At 40.6% G+C, this 17946-nt stretch overlaps 1 protein-coding gene across 2 annotated transcripts in view; it reads left to right on the top strand.

Moving 5' to 3' along the window:
• Positions 1-1479: 1479 nt before the first annotated feature.
• LOC100774072 (tyrosine-protein kinase TXK) overlaps positions 1480-17946 on the top strand; it is a 37077-nt gene continuing 20610 nt past the window's right edge. Inside the window, exons 1-6 of one of the 2 annotated variants that reach the window (XM_035452957.1) lie at positions 1480-1550; positions 2720-2822; positions 3460-3665; positions 6336-6401; positions 11681-11735; positions 17626-17705. In XM_035452957.1, coding sequence (XP_035308848.1) covers positions 1480-1550; positions 2720-2822; positions 3460-3665; positions 6336-6401; positions 11681-11735; positions 17626-17705 — 581 coding nt within the window. The remainder of the gene's footprint in view (positions 1551-2719; positions 2823-3459; positions 3666-6335; positions 6402-11680; positions 11736-17625; positions 17706-17946) is intronic. The other variant, XM_035452958.1, reaches the window with a different exon arrangement.

Below are 17946 nucleotides of genomic sequence, written 5' to 3'. Positions count from 1 at the left end.
ACATTGGTATCTGAGGGTCCCAATGTCAACACTGGAGAGGACCTTTGCAAACAAACTGTGTCCAAAGGGGTCAATGTTAATACCAGCAGCTGCTTTAATGAGGGTGATGGTTTTATCCTCTTCGAGGGCTACTTCATCACCATGCAAAAAGCAGCAAGGTGAGCATGGAGACAGAGGCCAAGGTGTGAACTACTGGATCCATGCCAGTCACTGGATAGAGTAAGGGCCTCACACCAACATGGCCTTAGTTTCTTGAGAAAAACCAAGCACTTTGGCAGCAGTTGAGGAAAGGCAAGAGTATATTCTTTTTTAAAAAATCTCTATTATTTAATTTTTTAGTTAATTTTATTTATGTATTTTGGTGTTATGCTTGTGTCGATGCCCACAGAGGCCTGAAGAGTGTGTTGGATGCCCCAGGACTAGAATAACAGATGGTTGTGAACTATCATGTAGGTGCTAGGAATTGAACCCTGTCCTCTGGAAGAGTAACCAGTGCTTTTACCTGCTGAGCCATAGCTCCAGCCCTAAAACTAGGTTCTTGATCATGAATCTAGTTCTTATGTGATTTAACCTGTCTCTCATGCACCTGGTATTCTCTGGCTCAATGAACTGCAAAATAGAACTTATGAATGTTATCTAATAATGTGGGAGTGGCATTATGGAAGGAGCCCCCAGCACATCAGGGAAACTCTCTGATCAGGAGACCTACTCGGCTGTTACCCTTTAGCCCCACCAGTGGGGTCACAGTTAGTTCTCTGTGAGCGAAGGAAAGAGGTGTAAGCTCTGTCCTCATTTACGGATAGGTCTGCATTGCAAGCCTGTACCTATGGGAAAGAAATAGCTGCTGTGTAAGTGTCTCGTTCAGAAGCTTCCCGACTTCAGGGAGCCTGTCAGTTTTCTCACTTAGGGAAAGAGGTAGTCTGAGCCATTAACAGACATGGGGTCATGGGTAATGGCGAACTAGTTGGCTTGTTGATTGAGAACTAGGAAAAATAATGGGACGGGAGATTGGTAATCTAATTTAAAATCACATGAAGATGAAGTTTACCAGCTATCCGTAGTGAGGTTGAGAGCTTTCTTTTCATTTTAAAAGCTTTTTAGAAACTGTGGTAGGTCTAATTTAAAACTCCTGCTAATAGATTTCCTTGGAAAACACTTGTTTCTGGAAACACATTCTTCTATAGACAACACTAGCCATGACAAAAGAGATTACACTGACCATTTGTCACTCGCAGACAAAGGAAATGCAGAAACCAGGCCAGAGAGAAGAGCCTGAGAAGGGAAACCACACTGGCCAGGGTGCCAGTAATTTTTTTTTTTTGGGGGGGGGTTTGGTGACAGTTTTTTTTTTTCTTCCACTACTGATGATGGCCATGATGTTCTTATGCTTCTGACATTCATGGTTCCCCTGCTCTTACCCAGAGCACAGCCAGCTTCCCCTATACACTGTCATGGACCTGTGGCTTCCTAACAGTGACAATGATCTCCTTTTCAGATAGCAACTTCCAGTCTGTTCTTTGCTGCTGCTGTTGCTGCTCAGTGCAGAAGAGGTGAGTCTGATTCTAGGGTAATTTCTTGGAAATGGGTTAATGTGGTGTCTTAGACTGTCTGTTGAGTCTCCTGTCTATGTCTCTTGCTTTTTGTCTGGGAAACATTTTCCCACTGGGTCCCCATTGAACGGCTCTTTTTCTTAAAGACTTAAGTCAAATTGTAGGGGTGATCTGGTCCTCCGTCCTTCACCCTACATACAATCTTTCCTTCCGTGTGTCTCCACAGAATGTGACATGGTTCTGCCCTTATCATTTGTTTTATATATCTGTGTTCCACTCATCAATTTTCCCCCTTAAGCAAAAGAATTATAATTATAACATTCACTCTGTGAGTCTTGCTTTTTTGGTATGTGACTGTGTAAGAATTTAATTAATCACGACATCGTGCTGGCAGCCATTTGATAAGCTCTGTGCTAAGAGGTTTGTATTTATTCATTCACATAGGTCTCAAATCCTTCCATGGTGTTTTCCTTTATAATTCTCACTTCATAGATGAGAAAAACCAAGGCTTAGAGAAGTCGCTTTGCTTTGTCTGAGGGAACAATAAGGAATGGTGGAGCTGGGTTGCACACTGTGTCCCCATTGCCCTCCCCCAAAGACTGGATTTCTCTGTGTAACAGTCCTGGTTGTCCTGGAACTTGTGTTGTAGCCCAGGCTGGCCTTGAACTCACAGACAGTCGCCTGCCTCTGCCTCCTTAGTACTGGGATTAAAGGCATGCACCACTATCGCCCAGCTATATTTGTGTAGTGTTCTTAATCATTCACCTTGTACATGTGTAACAGTAGATGATATCGATGACTGGTAAGCACTTTGCACTCTGCCTGACTGAGTATATGCTGGTTGGATTGGTTGTAATTTTAGGCCTCTCAAAAGTATCAGACTCTGAGCACATGGCATACTCTTGCAACTTTATTTCAAAACAACTCCTAGTTCACTTTCCCTTTCTAGCTTCTGGATACAGAAAACAAAGTCCTCAGAGTTGCAGTTCAAAATTTGCTCAAGGAGTTAGAACTAGGAAGATAAATAAATAGAAATAAATAAATAGAAAATTAAAAAAAACCTATTTTTAAGGTACACAGAGTGCTTTATCTCTGAAGGAATCTAAAGGATTTAGGAATACGCTTGTTATGAACAATTGCTTGTAAAATGATTGCTTTTTTATTTCTAGACAAGTGAGAACACAGATAAGTCTGAGCAAAAATGAAGAACCTTCAGAAAATTACTCCCAGCATCGCAGGCCCTGGCTCGACAAACTGAAGAGCAAGAAACATGTGAGTGTCATTAAGTTCTCTAAGGAAGTCCTGCATGTGGTCATGCCCTAAAATTAAAATCATGATCAGTACACAGTAAGAGCTCAGTAAGTGTTCTAGAAGAAAGTAAGCGGGGGAAATACAGTTAAGCTAGCATACTTCACTAGAATTGAAGATAGAATTTGAAACAAGACAGTGACTAGCGGGGAAAGACACTGTGGCTCCTGCCATCTTGGGTTGTGGGTAAAATTCCAGCTGAGTGTTGGGAGAAGGAATCTTGGGGAAGGTGGAGAACTCAGATACAAGTTTACAGCATAGGGAAGGGCAGGGGTGTGTGTGTTTCTCTTCTCAGGATTGAAGAATCACTAAAGCCAAATGAGACTGTTTCAGGGTAAGTCATCTTTTAAGAATCACAGCACATGAAACTCCAAAGCTATGCTGTCAAAATTTGTCATTTCAGAGTCACAAAATGACAATGTGTTCCTGGCCCCCACTGCTGTGTGGCGGTCAGTCATTTGCAGCACTTGTCATATCCCTGGCTTCTGCCTTGGTGGGTTGGTGGAGCTGGACAGTAGAAGTGAGATGGAGGCAGATGCACATGTCCTGTTCTTTTCTTTTCTTTTGGTACAAACGACTAAAATAATAATGGTTTTTACAGTCCAACAGAGGCGGGGCGCAACCCTCAAAACGCAAGCCGCTGCCTCCCCTCCCGCTCGCCCAGCTCGCTGAAGAGAGGATCCAGGTCAAGGCGCTTTATGATTTCCTGCCCCGGGAGCCCTGTAATTTGGCACTGAAGAGAGCAGAGGAATACCTGATATTGGAGAGGTGTGACCCTCACTGGTGGAAGGCCAGAGACCGTCTGGGGTAAGATGATGGCTGAGTCCTTACTAATCTTTTGTCAACATCTGAAGACTTCAGGATGTAAGGGAGACTCTTTGTAGTAGTTCAATGTCTCCATGTTTGTAACTTTTCCCTCTGGATGGGATAAAACAGTCTCCACATCCCAGATTGTAAGAATACAGTGACTTCGGGCAGATGCTTCAAATCAGAAACACCTGCCTCCATTTCCCCATCCCCAGTCGCCATGCTACCACTTGACACCATGTGTCCTGAGGATCACTTAGAAGGTTTTATTGTAGAATAAGAATAATAAATAAGGACAGGGAGAAGGCTCTCTACAAAAAGTGCTTGTCTCATAAAGGTGGGGGCCAGAGTCCTAATCCCTAGAACAAACAAAAATCTGGTGGGACTTGTGGCTCTTGTGTAACCCCAGCACTAGAGAGAGGCTAAGAAGTGTGGCGTCTGCGCCATGACTAAGTCTGAGTATCGGGTGAAAGCCTGGAGATTTAATTAAAAACCGAGCCCTTGGGCTAGGAGAATGTGTGTGTGTCTGTAATTTTTGCAGGGAGGGAGCAGCCTTATATACAGACTTATGGCACAGTGAAAAAAAAAAAACCCAGGTATAAGAGCTCATGTTTTCCCAGGTGTGTTTGATGCCAGTGGGCAAGGCCGGCTGTAATCCAGGACTAGAAAACAGGATGCATCTGTGATTATCAACTCACGGGGACCTGGCCCGGTGGTGGCTGGGGCCCAACGTCTCTCCCAACAAAGAAGGGGAACCTCTAGAGCCAGCTGGCTAGCTAGAGTAACAGACCTTAGGAACAAGGAGGACATTGAGAGATTCTGTATCAGTATGTAAGGTAGAAATCTACCAAGGAAGACTTATAATAATCAGTTGATATCATAGTGACTAAGCTAAAAGCAGAAACTGCCAAGGTATTGGGTCCATTATTTTAATTTCTACAATGTATATACATTTTAGTTTGGCCCCCTCCTCCATTATAAGCAATGTAAAGCAACCCTTGATCATGGTCTTATACACAAGTAAGACTGTTCCTCTAAGGTGGGCTCAAGCGGGGGAAATTCCTAGTTCCCAGCAAATGGTCACCCCTGCCCTAGATATGGAAGCTGCAGATATGGCACCTGTCAGCGGGGAGGCCAGGGTTTCTCCTTTTCCTATCTGAAACTCCTCTTGAAATAACCAAAAGACAACCAAGACATATTATTGACAAACTGAAAGCAAGTTGCAGAACAAGGCTTGAAGTGAGATAGCTTTTATGTAAATTAAACCTATGACCAACACCGCATATTTCAACATGTGAGTATAGCGCATTAAAAATGATCACTGAGTGGACAGTGGTGTTCTATGCAGGAAAGATACTATTTGAAAGTAGTGACTATATGCGAGGGGGGTTAGTGAAGAAACTGCTGACATGACTTCTCCATGTTATGGTTAAGGAGTCTATTTTAGATATGAGAGAGCAGAGAGAAAAGGAAGTAGACTGAACATGGCCAGCAGACTGGAGATGGCCAGGGTTAGGGAAGTGGGAGAGAATGGTGGAGATGACAGGATACCCAGAGAGAGAGAGAGAGAGAGAGAGAGAGAGAGAGAGAGAGAGAGAGAGAGGATATAGTATGGTTAGAGAGAGTAAGGGAAAAGAGAGAGAAAAATAGATGATAGATGATGATAGACATATAGATTAGAGATTAGAGATTGATGATAGATAGATGGTATAGTGAGAATAGCAGGGTTGGGAAAAACCTTGGCATTATAAAGAGAACAAACAGGTATCTGGGAGGAGGGAATCCTGGGGAAGTACGAAGGGTTAGGATGCTATTGTGAACCTTGAAATGTGTAACAGGTATTTGTGATGCTGGGAGATCCTGGAGGCAGGCATGGGCTTTGATAGCAATCACGAATAGCCACTTCTGCCAGAGGTAATGGAAATGACTCCTTTTGGCAGGTGGGAATAGGTTTCCTAAGTTCCTCAAGAATGCTGGCTTTTATCTGACCCTCAGAAATCCTCCTATAGTACAGGTTGAGCTGGGCCCAGACTCAATTTTGAACGAGTCAGCTGGCCTGCTCTTTTGGGGGGAAAGAGGTACCCTTTGGATGTGGCAGAGACAAAGCAGAATTTTGGTAGTTTTTTTTTTATAAACTCTATATACATTTAACTATGAAACAAGAAATCTAATGGCTTATTTTTAAATCTGAGGCATCCCAATAGTCCACTTCTGTATGGCCAGTTGCACAGTCCTGAACTTACCAATGCCCTTTCTGTTCAACAATGCAAGTTGAGTCTAAACTCAGAACTGCATCCACTTTCCTTTTAAAATACATATTGGAGTTGGGCATGGTGGCACCTGCCTGCAACTGTTGTAGCACCCTTGAGGTGACACAGGAGGTCCTGGAATTTGGGCTTAGACTGAGCTACATGGTGAGATTATTTCAAAAAAAGAAAATAGCATCATAAAATCTCTTAAAATAGCTAATTTATAAGTCAGGATCTTGGTATTTACTGTATAGAGATTTTTTGTGAGTTGGAAATGAAAAATATTTTTATTTTTTTAACAGTTTAATGAGTAAAATGCTTTTGATTTACCCCTACTTCTTTGGGGTTTAAGTAATTATAGTCAATGTAATGTTACAAACCTGTCTTCCCATCTTGAGTTTTGTTTTGTTTTGTGTTGTAGGAATGAAGGCTTAATCCCAAGCAACTACGTGACCGAAAACAGAGTTACCAATTTAGAGATATATGAGTAAGTCTCCCCTACCAAGCCTGCACTGTGATTACCCTTTGAAAACCAGGGACTTGCTGGGAACTTTGAAGTATAGACAGTTTTCAGGTTTGTAAAAGAAAAAGAAAGTAACACATTTGATAGCCTTAGCAATAAGAGACCTCTGATTCTTACCACGGCTGCTTCTGAAAATCCTTCTTAAGCCTGTATTTGTTTCGTTTGACATGGCCATGCTTTAGAAATACTGGTATATATGTTGTACTGCATGTCCTACACCGAAAATTTACTTTTCAAATGGCAGATTGTGAATCCACAGTCTACGTGGGTCAGTTTTAGATGTTGGTTCTTGTTTTGATACTTTTTAGAATACTTTTGAGGATAATGGGTAGGCTAATAATGTTATGTGTAAGAACCTTAAGTATGCTTATCAAATTTATGCTTTAAAAATCTCCTTTTTGATAAGAATTATAACTTTGGAACAGGAATATCTGAGCAATGACTTTGTAGACCCTAACTCTTCAGGTGAAAAGGATGACAGATTAAGTTATAGGTACAAAGTGCCAGGGTCTGGAGAGTTTGAATTCATACCCACCTCCTTCCTTGGGTACTTACCTTGCAGTTAGCATATGTTTCTGACAGTTTTAAGTATGTGATAAGAGTCTGGTATCAAGTATTTTTAAGACCAGACATCAAATACAATGGAAGAAGCCTCCTTGGCCTTGTTTCCTACTTTAGGCAAGATTCAGTACACCGTTCTGTAAAATAACTCCAATTCTCAAAGTTTTGGTGAATAGTACAGGCCTTCATGGAGCATAGATGAATATGATCACAGGGCATGTGGCACATCTAACATGGCTTTCCCAGACTGCTCGTTGGCTGTCTCTTCCTCCTTCCCATCATGCTCTTCAGCTCCATCACAAACTGTCTTCACTCTTTTCTGCCACGATGTTCTTTCTGTTGACCTGACTGCTTCAGGGAACTGAGCCACCTCTCTTAGAAAACAGAGTCACATCCATTTATGGTAACTCAAGTCTGCCCCATGGAGTCTCACTGCTGAAGCTGACCAACAAAACCAGCCTAGTGTAGAGGAGAGTGCCTATGAAAATCAACCCAGAAGAATTCGAAAAAATAGGACTTTTTATTTGTATTGTTGTTCAAGTTTGGATTTTCCAGATCAGAGGAGATGTGTGACAGTGCCTACCAGTCTGGTGGTTACTGAATAGAAGGACTCTCACGATGCTCCTTTCATTTCTCTCAATGATAGCTCATTTGCTCATTGCTTCCTCTGCTTAGACTAAGTTGAGGCTCTCTGGTTCAAGGCTGTTCATATCATAGATACCGGATCCTTTGAATCCAACAGCTCTGGTATTAGTCGCACTCCTTTAATTCCTGCACTCAGAAGGCAGAGGCAGGTGGATCTCTGCGAATTTGAGGCCAGCCTGGTCTACAGAATGAGTTCCAGGACAGCCAGGCCTACACAGAAAAACTATGAGTTGAACCTGCTCCCCCTGCAAAAACAAAACAAAAAAATAAAACAAAATAAAAAACTACCCCCTCCACCTAGGCCCTATCCCAAAGGATACAATAGACACTGATGACACCCTATGGAAGGCCTCACCATCCAAGGGGAGCAGAAAGGACATGTGATACAGAGGGTTTTAGTGGGGGGGGGCAGTAGGGGAGGATGGGTGGGAGAAGGGAACTGGGATTGTCATGTAAAATAATCCTGTTTCTAATTCAAATAAAACAAGTTGGAAAAAAAACTACCCTCTCAAAAACCCCCAGAATTTCCATTTAATTTCTTGGGCTCTGTTTTACATGAATTTTAAAATCATGCTTTTTAATGATTCAAATCTTAGGACTACTCATTAAGCTTCGTGTATTAAACAGGTGTATTAAAATATAAATATAATAGTTATCATAACTAATCACTAGAACTTACTGATCACTTAGTATGTGCCATACACTTTTGTGATGACTATACAAAAGAACTGCCATAGGTGGAGGTACTGAGTGCAGGGGCAACTGAGTCCAAATTCTAGCATAATCTCTATAGTGTTTTGATTGTGGGCAACACTGCCTGCTGTCTTTGAATGCTCCAAAAAGCGGGGACACTACCTCACATGGTACATAGTGAACATCAAGACAGTCTAGTGATAATTGTTGTTTCTATGAACAGTGAAGGTAATGGGGAAGTCATTTTCAGTTTGGCCACTTAATCTAGTTTTAGGGGTGATCAGCATGCCTTAGTTATTGTACATCAGGGATGTATCTGATATTAGTGGTTTTGAGCCCCAGGGATATAATTTAGAATACACAGAGCCTTCCCTGCCTTAGAGTTTAGAGTTAATAGCCCACCTTAATGCCCAACTCTTAGTTCACACTATTTGATATTAGTTTAGTATAGGGTGTCTAGATATGGGAGATACAATCTGTGGTAGTTTTAATTGTCAACTTGATGCAATCTATGATCACCTGGGAAGAAAGTCTCAATGAGGGGTTGACTAAATCAGGTTGGCCTGTGGGCATATCTATGGGGGATTGTTTTGATTCCTTTAGCTGAGAGGGAAGACCCACCCAGTGTGGCTGGCACCATTCCCTAGGCAGAGGATCCTTAACTGCATAGGACTTGGTGACTATTTGTGTGGTGTATTAGTCAGGATTCTTTAGCGAAACAGGACTTGTAGAATGAGTCACCTATATGTATTATATTGAGGAGATTTATTAGAATGGTTTACAGGATGTGGTTCAGGAGTCCACCAATGGCTGTCTACCAGTGGAGGGTCTGTGAAGTTGTATGTCTCAGCTGGTCTTCCTTATATGCTGGAATCCCAAAGAAGTAGGCTGTAATGCCAGTGAAGGGATGGACTTGCTAGTGGGAGTGAGGGCAAGCAGGCGAAGAGAGCAAGCTTCCTTCTTCCATGGCTGCAAGCAGATGGATCTTCTCACTTCAAAAGATCTCTATTAATGGTGGATCTTCCCACCTCAAAGATCCAGATTAGAAATGGGTCTTCTTACTTCAAAAGATTTAATTAAGTGAGAAAAAAAAAATCCCTCACAGGTATTCCCAGCCATTTTTCAGTTTTAGATAATTCCAGACGTAGTCAAGTTGACCACCAACAATAGAATGGTTGCCACAACAAGTCTAGTTGTATGGTGTTTTCATTTGTAAATTCATTACAGTAATGTGATTTTTATTAAAAATCCCAAGTAGTTCTGAAAACAAAATCGTGGAGAAAGCAAGCAGAGCTTTAGTGTGTAGCATTAATTCCTTTCCCTCTCTCCTGACTGTGGATACACTGCAACCAGCAATATCTGGTTCCTGCTGCCTCAACTTCTGGAGATAATGGGTTGTAACCTGCAATTCTGAACCAAAATAAGCTCGGCAATGGAAAATGAACATAGTCTTACCTCGGTTTTTAAAAGCCCTTCTAACTTTTAGCATATAATTTAGATGGATGCAATCCCAAAACACTGCTCCCAATCTCATGTCACCATCATTGAACCTCTTCCTTACTTAGAAAGGAAAGAGTCCCTAAAAGAGCCTGGCTTTGTCTACCTGGCTCTTCAGTAACTACTTTGAAGTTATTCTTATGATATTTCCATATGGATGGATTTTGAATTCGTATTTAAAATGAATGCATTCACTTTTGTTATTTATCACTATGATAAACAAATATAAACTACTAAAATTAACCACCAACACTATAACAGGTAGAAAATATTATTTAAGAATGCAATTTATGTGAGCTTCTCTCAATTTGAGTATCGTTTTAGAGTCTTGGCCTTCCTTTAACAGATTCAACTTATTTTAGTGAACTCCCATCACTAGTTTCTTTTAACATGCAAACTTTACCACTTAACCAATGGTCATCTCTCCATGTTAGTCCCATGTCTTTAAGACTGTCTCATTTCTGAAGGGATTTCTTCTTTCTGTAAGAAGTCCTAGGCCCATGCTGAAATTCCTCTAATACTGGAGTATTTATTTAAAAGTCCCAAGTGATGCTTAGTTACTCTTCCCCACCATATCTTGAGTGGCCAGTTACTTTGTCTAAAATCCATTGTCATCACCTCCTACTATCTGTGGTTCATCTTCTCTGTGGCTGTTTTATTTATTTATTTATTTTTTCAGTTTGATGACATTAGTGGCTTAGGTAGCTGACCATCTAGATTTTGAGTCATTTTCTCACCACCAGGTGTTAGGGGAAGAGACTCCATCCTTTTAGGGGTTTCAATTAGCCACCTCTGGCCCATCCATGGTGACTCAGTTCATGTTTAACGTTGCCCTTTTCTCTCCACAGGTAGTATTTCCTGTAATAAAGCTCTTTGTAAATGTGTTGTTTTGAAGTTGAATGTTTCTTAGCCTTTCTGTCTTCCTTGTTGGAACTTCTTTGTTTTCTGTAACTATATGTTTACTGCTTAAGGGTGCTTATACCGAACTACATGTTTACCTCATAATATTATTTAATCACGCATACTGTGTGTAGTTCTGATGGTCTAGTCACCTAACCGCATGTTGAATGGAGAGAAAACAGGGGTTGAAGGTAGAAGGATGTTTGATATAAGAAAGGAAAGAATCCCAGTGTGGCTTAGTGAATAAGGGGAGACTGTGGTGAGAGAGAAGGCAAGAGACAGCATTTGGGTCGGATCAGTGATTGGCTGCCCCTGTCCTTAAACTATTAAGTACTAACCGTACTGGGGGAGGGCAAATGTCTTAAGGAGAATTACAGAAGTCAGGATGGATTTCACTTTGGAAAGGAACCTAAACACTTCTAAAAACACGCAAATGGGAACTTCCTGAGGGGAAGAAAGATTTATTTAACTTTATTTTATGTGCATTGGTGTGAAGGTGTCAGATCCCCTAGAACTGGAGTTACAGATGGTTGTGAGCTGCCATGTGGGTGCTGGGAATTGAACCCCGGGTCCTCTGGAAGAGCAGCCAGTGCTCTTAAATGCTGAGCCATCTCTCCGGTGCATGAAGAGAACTTCTTAGCTTCATATTTTTCATGGAATTTTTTAAGATGTTAAATCATGAAAAATTACATATAAGTACTGTGTGGGCCTGAAGGGTGACCTGAGCTATGGTAGAATGAACTATTTAATGGCTTGACATGAGAAAAAATTGTATTGACGTTGGTAAACTGGAAACGTAGAACATTGCTATTTATATGAATTTAAGCTATGGTTTTAAACTAAAGTCTAAAGTAAAAGCTTTAAAATGAAAGAATTAGAGTATTTTTTTTTTGGCCTGAAGAAAAATTAACATAGAGTTAAAAATGTGTTCTTTGTTACTTTTGCAGATGGTACCATAAGAATATTACTAGAAACCAGACGGAACGCTTATTGAGACAAGAGGTAATTCAGTATGTCCAGAAAAAGTCTGTGAATATTTCTAGTTATTCTGAGAAGTCTATTATGAAGATTGTAGCATTCAAAAAGGAGTATTCATATTCTTTCTAATCTTAAAATACCGTTACAAACTCATTTCCACTGCACATTTTTCTAAGTCAGACATGGGCATTTTTGCCTAAGATCACCTTTTCATGGACTGCCATCGTAATTTCAGAAACATGTTTCTCTTGAAAGGATTTTGACTCCAGACTCTTTCATTCAATATGTATTCTCTCAGTGGAGTGTGTATCTGAGTTACCCACATGACAGTGGTTCTCAACCTTCCTAATGCTTCGGACTCTTTAATACAGTTCCTCATGCTGTGGTGACCCCCTAACCATAAAATTATTTTTGTTGCTACTCCGTAACTGTAATTGTGCTGCTGTTATGAATTGTAATGTAAATATCCGTGTCTTCCATGGTCTTAGGTGACCCCCTTGAAAGGGTCATCAGATCGAAAGCGGTCGTGACCCCAGATCGAGAACACTGACATATTACCCCTTTGCACAACAGAACCTCTAACCTTGTGACCTCTGCTTACACTCCCGAAAAACACAAATACAGAGAACTATGCAGTACTAGTTTCTTTAGTCTTCCGGAACAAAGGGGAGAGTTGGTGGTTAAAATAGTAAATTCAGATCAAAACTACCCATTTAGGTCAAACCAAGACAAAACAGTGTAGAGTCCAAGTTTCCAACTGTCAGTGCACGGTAACTGCGGGGGAAATGAAGAGTCAAACCCGAACCTGGAGAGGAAGTGTTGTGTCATTCTGTGCCGGCCTCAGATGTTCAGGGACTCCAGAAACGTGAAGGAGAATCAGTTTCGTCTATAAAAGAATCCACGTCAGCAATGGCTCAGGGTGCAGAGAGGACTCACTCTGAAAAGGGGGGACATGTGGAAGATGGGGATGCAAGACTTGGCCTCAGGTGTGGGCGGAGCCTAGACAGGCTTAATTAGCCCTGCTTGCTAGAGAAAGCTAGTGAAATCGGTAGCTCCGCCCTGGAAAGTTAGGGGAAGGAAAGCTGGGAGCAGCTTCCCAATAAGCAAGATGATAGAGGTCACATGATCCAAATCACAGAGCTGTGTGTGTCCAGCACAAGGGATTCTGCAATTGGAACGTCTCATCTTGCTGAAGACACTAGAGCCAAGAGTTATGGAACACCTACATGCCTGCCACAGTGATGCAAAATTAAAATTTGGCCCTGATTTTTTTTTCATTTATTTTTGTTTTCCTTTGTTTGTGATAACACCTCATGTAGCCCAGGCTGGCCTCAACTTCACTAAATACCTGAGAATAGTTTTTAATTTGTGATATTCCTTCCTCTAGCCCCCAAGTCTGGATTACAGGTATATGACACTATGTTCTGCTGCCCTGACATCTCCAAGAGTCTAAAATTACACAGTTGAAGCCCTCTACATCATTCCCCTCTACATTCACTAAAGGCAGTCACAAAAGACAGATGTATTCTCATTTTTTTCATTGATTTATGTTTTTATCATTTATATACATGAATAATTTTACCACTTGACATAAAGAAGATCATATACATTGATATTTGATTATTTTGAGACAAAGACTCACTGTGTGGCCCAGGTTGAACTCAAATTTGAGGTAGTCCTCCTGCCTCAACCTCCCAGGTATTGGGATCATAGGTATGATCCACCATCCAAGACTTTAGATTTTTATGAACACTTTGTTTTAAAAATTCATTCATATGTGTACATGTAGAACCACCATATTATTTAATATTTCATTGTATGCATATATAAAATCTATCCAATGTTCATAAACATTCAAACTGGTTCCTGATTCTTATGGTTTGGAACACTGGAATGATATGCTCCCTTGTAAAAATCATCTTGCATACACACACACACACATACACACACACACACACACACACACACTGAATGTCCAGATTTAATATTGCTAGGTATTTTATAGACTTGATTCAGAATAGTTTGACTGGTTGTGGTTGTTTGAATGAGTATGGTCCCTTTAGGTTCATATATTTAAATTCTTGGTCCCCAGTTGGTGGAACTTGTTGGGAAGAATCAGGAGGTGTGATCTTGTTGGAGGAGGTTTGTCACTGAGTGGGGCATGGTTTGAAGATTCAAAAGCCCACACCATTACCAGTTAGCTCTTTCTTTTTCTGCCTTGTGCTTGTGGCTGAGATGAAAGCTCTCAGCTATTGCTCCAGCACCATGTCTATCTGTCTGTTGCCCTATTCCCCACCAGGATGGTCATGGACTCTAGTCCTCTGGAACTGTGTGCCCCAAATTAAATGGTTTCTTTTAGAAGTTGCCTTGGTCATGGTATTTTGTCATGGAAACAGAAAAGTAAGATCGTAGTTTGTACTTTTATTTATCTAAGAATTTCAGCCAAGTAGACAATATAATTTGATTATGTTCACCTCCCCCTTCTTCCAACTCCTCCCAGATCTCTCCTCACATCTATCTTCCAACTCCACATCCCTTTCAAAAGAAGCCTGCTAAGTATAATTGCCTATACATGCACAGGGGTAAAGCCATCCTCTGGAGTATGGTCAACCTACCATGGGCCATATCCCTAACAAGAACTGTGTGTAGGCCAGAGGTTGATATCTGGAATCGTTCTTGATTGCTGTCTATATGTTAAGATAGGGTCCCTCTCTTGAACCCAGAATTTGCTGATTTGTCTAGTCAAGCCAGCCAGATTGTTTCAGAAATTCCCTGTTTCTGTCTACCAGATGTTGGGATTACAGGCAGGCTGTCACACGTGCCTGGCATTTGCACGGTGCTAGGGATCCAAACTCGGATTCCCATGCCTGTGCAGCCAGTGCTTTACCCACTGAACCATCTATCTCCTCAGACCCTTATACATACTCTTCTACAAGCCACTCTTCCTTCCTACACAAGTGTGTCTTTCATTGGCTTTATATCGGCATATCATTTTCTAGTTTAGATGTATCACTGTCTTAGTCAGGGTTTCTATTACTGTGAAGAGTCGCCATGACCACTGCAGCTCTTATAATTTAATTTAATTGGGGCTAGCTTATGGTTCAGGGTTTAGTACATTATAGTCATGGTGGGTGGACATGATGCTAGAGAAGGAGCTGAGAGAAGGAGTGTGTGTCCCTGGGCATGGTTTGAGCATAGGAAACCTCAAAAGCCCACAGCCACAGGGACACAACTTCCTCCAACAAGACCACACCTCCCTATGGGGGTCATTTTCTTTCACACCACCACAATCATAATTTGTAAATCAATAGTTCATTATGGAAAGTAAGTGAGATGTACTCTCTTTCCCTATTAAAACAATGTTGCCTTCAATTCTCTCCTCACACACATCTTTTTCCATTTATATGAGTCTTTTTGTAGAATAAATCTCCAGATGGAAATCCAAAGCCAAAGGGAATGTGTATTTCTAACTTCCATAGACCTCAAAGTGCCCTTGTAGGAGTGGTGAGGGGTCTAGATACCCACCGGAAATATAAGAGCAGCTGTTTCCCACAGCCTTTCCAGGCAGCATATCAAATGAAACATCTGGCTCCTTCATCTGGTGCTTTATTTCACTGTGAATTTGATTCATATTCTCTTAGCCTAGAGATGTTAAACATTTTTCGTACGTTACATTTTATGTGTCTGATTTTCTTTGTTTTAACTGTTCATATTCTCTGTGGGCTTTTCTACTAGGTTTCTGATACATTTCTCAGAATCTATCGAATCAATGTAGCTATAGCTAAGGAGATTAATTCTTTGTGGCATGTGGCAATATTTCCTCTATGTTTTCAATTGTCCAGCCATTTTCTGGCATGAACTAGATATTTGGATTTTACATGTTTGAATTTATCATTCAAAGTTTTTTGTAAAATTTGCTAAACTGTATCAACATAGAATTGCTTTCTCTACTCCAAGGTGACAAGAAAATACTCCCCATGTTTCCTCATCAGGAAACATAAAACATGCTAGTGGTTTTATTTTGTAAACTTATACTTTTGGTTCATTCCTAATGTTTCCTGATGCAATGAGTAAGGGGAGGATTACTGAATTTCTGTAAGTTTACCAAGTATCTTTCTGTTATGCAGTCACTTTAGTTGCCACATTCATAATGATAAAAAATTTTATTTTGGATTACATCTGTATTTTCTACTTGTCATCATTGGTCAGCCTGTCTGTTCATAAGCTGTTTTAAATATGGAGGCTTTCTCTGGTGTCCCAGGCTTCCCTCACTCTCAGAATCACCATGATACATGGAGACAAACCTTCCCATGGTTGTGCTGAATATACAGGTACTCTGAGTCAGTGGGCTGTGTGCCATGAGGTTTCTGATGCTACTGGATTCAATTTATTAACATTTTCTTTAATATTTGTGATGAAATGAGGCCACTCAGTGGTTTTACTTTTTGTGCAGCCTGGGCTGGGTTGATGTCACTGATGGTAAAAATGACCTCACACACTTACATTTTGAAGTTTATATTTTGTTCCTTTGCTCTGGAATAGTTCAACCTCTGTACTATTTTTTTTCTGTTGCTTTGTGGTCAATAAACACTGTTTGTGGCCTTCCTTCTTTGACGTTTTATAAGCAGAGACCACTCCATGTACAATTTTGTTACGTGCATGATCTATATGTTGATATCCCAACTATACTAGACACACATAAGTACACACACAACTTTTCTTTCCACACCTTTGCCATTAACATCTTGTGTTTCCCTTTGGTATACGATGCAACACTTGTGCATCACAGTAATTCAATAAAAGCTGGATTTTGTTGTTTACAATGCCTGTAAGAGAGTTCAGTTGAGGATTGAGGCTAATGTCTTGCTGCAAGTGTGGGAGAAGACTGTGTTTAGTATCTTAAGTGCACTGTGAGGGCTGTCCATGCTGCTTGGGTAACAACACACTTGTCAAGCATAACCTTGAACCTTCTGTGGCAGGGGTTCTCAACTTGTGTGTGTGACCCCTTTGGGGGGGATCGAATATCAGATATCCAGCATATCAAATATTTACACTGAAATTTGTAACAGTCGCAAAGTTCCAGTTATGAAGTAGCAATGAAATAATTTCATGGTTGGGGTCACCACAGCATGAGGCACTATATTAAAGGGTGGAGCATTAGAAGGTTGAGAGCCACTGGTCTGTGGGTTTTGTGAGAGATCTGTGGTCGTTCTGCCTTCGGGAAATCAAGCACACCCAGCAAAGCAGAAAAACTCTATAACAGAAAACAAAACACTCAACTGTCAAAGTGATTGGAAAGCAATTTACAGTTTTCTCAGAGTTTCTTTAAAGACTGTCCACAGGGACCTAATGTCCTCTCTTCATCTCTCCCACATCCTACAATGGTTTGCAACTCCCAAAGGATCCCCTACATGTATTCTTTTCACGAACTCTAGTCTCTTGTCCTAACCTCTGACTTTGCAGAAATATTTCTCTGTGCATACTTCATTCTACTTCTTTTAACATGCAGTCTTGTCAATCTGTCTTAGAGTTTGTTTTTATGTGGATCAGTGATCTTCATCTGTTATCCTAATCAATACACCAGAAACCACTAAATACTGGGTGCCAGTTTGTCAAAACGAGGACTTTTCCTGGAAAAATCGAGTATAATGTTTTAAAATAGTCACATTTTGTACCTTTCTTATCTAACTTACCTTCTCTTAGACATATGATTGCTAAACATGTGAAAGAGATAAGGTAGCATGTACTTGCAAAAACAATCTCATTCTTTGATAGTAAGATTATAGAAGTCACTTATTTTTTTATATGTTACTTATAGTAAATCTATCTAGATTTGTTTTTTATCAGTGATGTCTTGGTTTGTTTTTCTAAGTAGGAATACATTTGTATAGTGACTGCATTTTGTTTTTTGCAGGCTAAAGAAGGTGCATTTATTGTGAGGGATTCGAGACATTTGGGGTCTTACACAATTTCTGTGTTTACAAGAGCTGGAAGGTAAGCATCTGTGATTTTGATTACTTTAGAGATAATTCTTGGGACAGTTCGCTTTTATGCAGATACCATCACATAGGGACCTTGAGAAAGGGCTCAGCTTTTGGTGGAGACTTTTGGCCTGGAAACTGGAACAACTACCCAGTTCACATTGTATCTCTGACATATCTATTACAGGACATGTAATACATTATGTAACATGGTAAACCTATCACATTGCTTTCTTTCTCTTCCCTTTACCAAC

The sequence above is a fragment of the Cricetulus griseus genome (genome assembly GCF_003668045.3).
Source record: "Cricetulus griseus strain 17A/GY chromosome 1 unlocalized genomic scaffold, alternate assembly CriGri-PICRH-1.0 chr1_1, whole genome shotgun sequence".
Taxonomy (NCBI): domain Eukaryota; kingdom Metazoa; phylum Chordata; class Mammalia; order Rodentia; family Cricetidae; genus Cricetulus; species Cricetulus griseus.
This window is presented reverse-complemented; position numbering and strand designations above follow the sequence as displayed.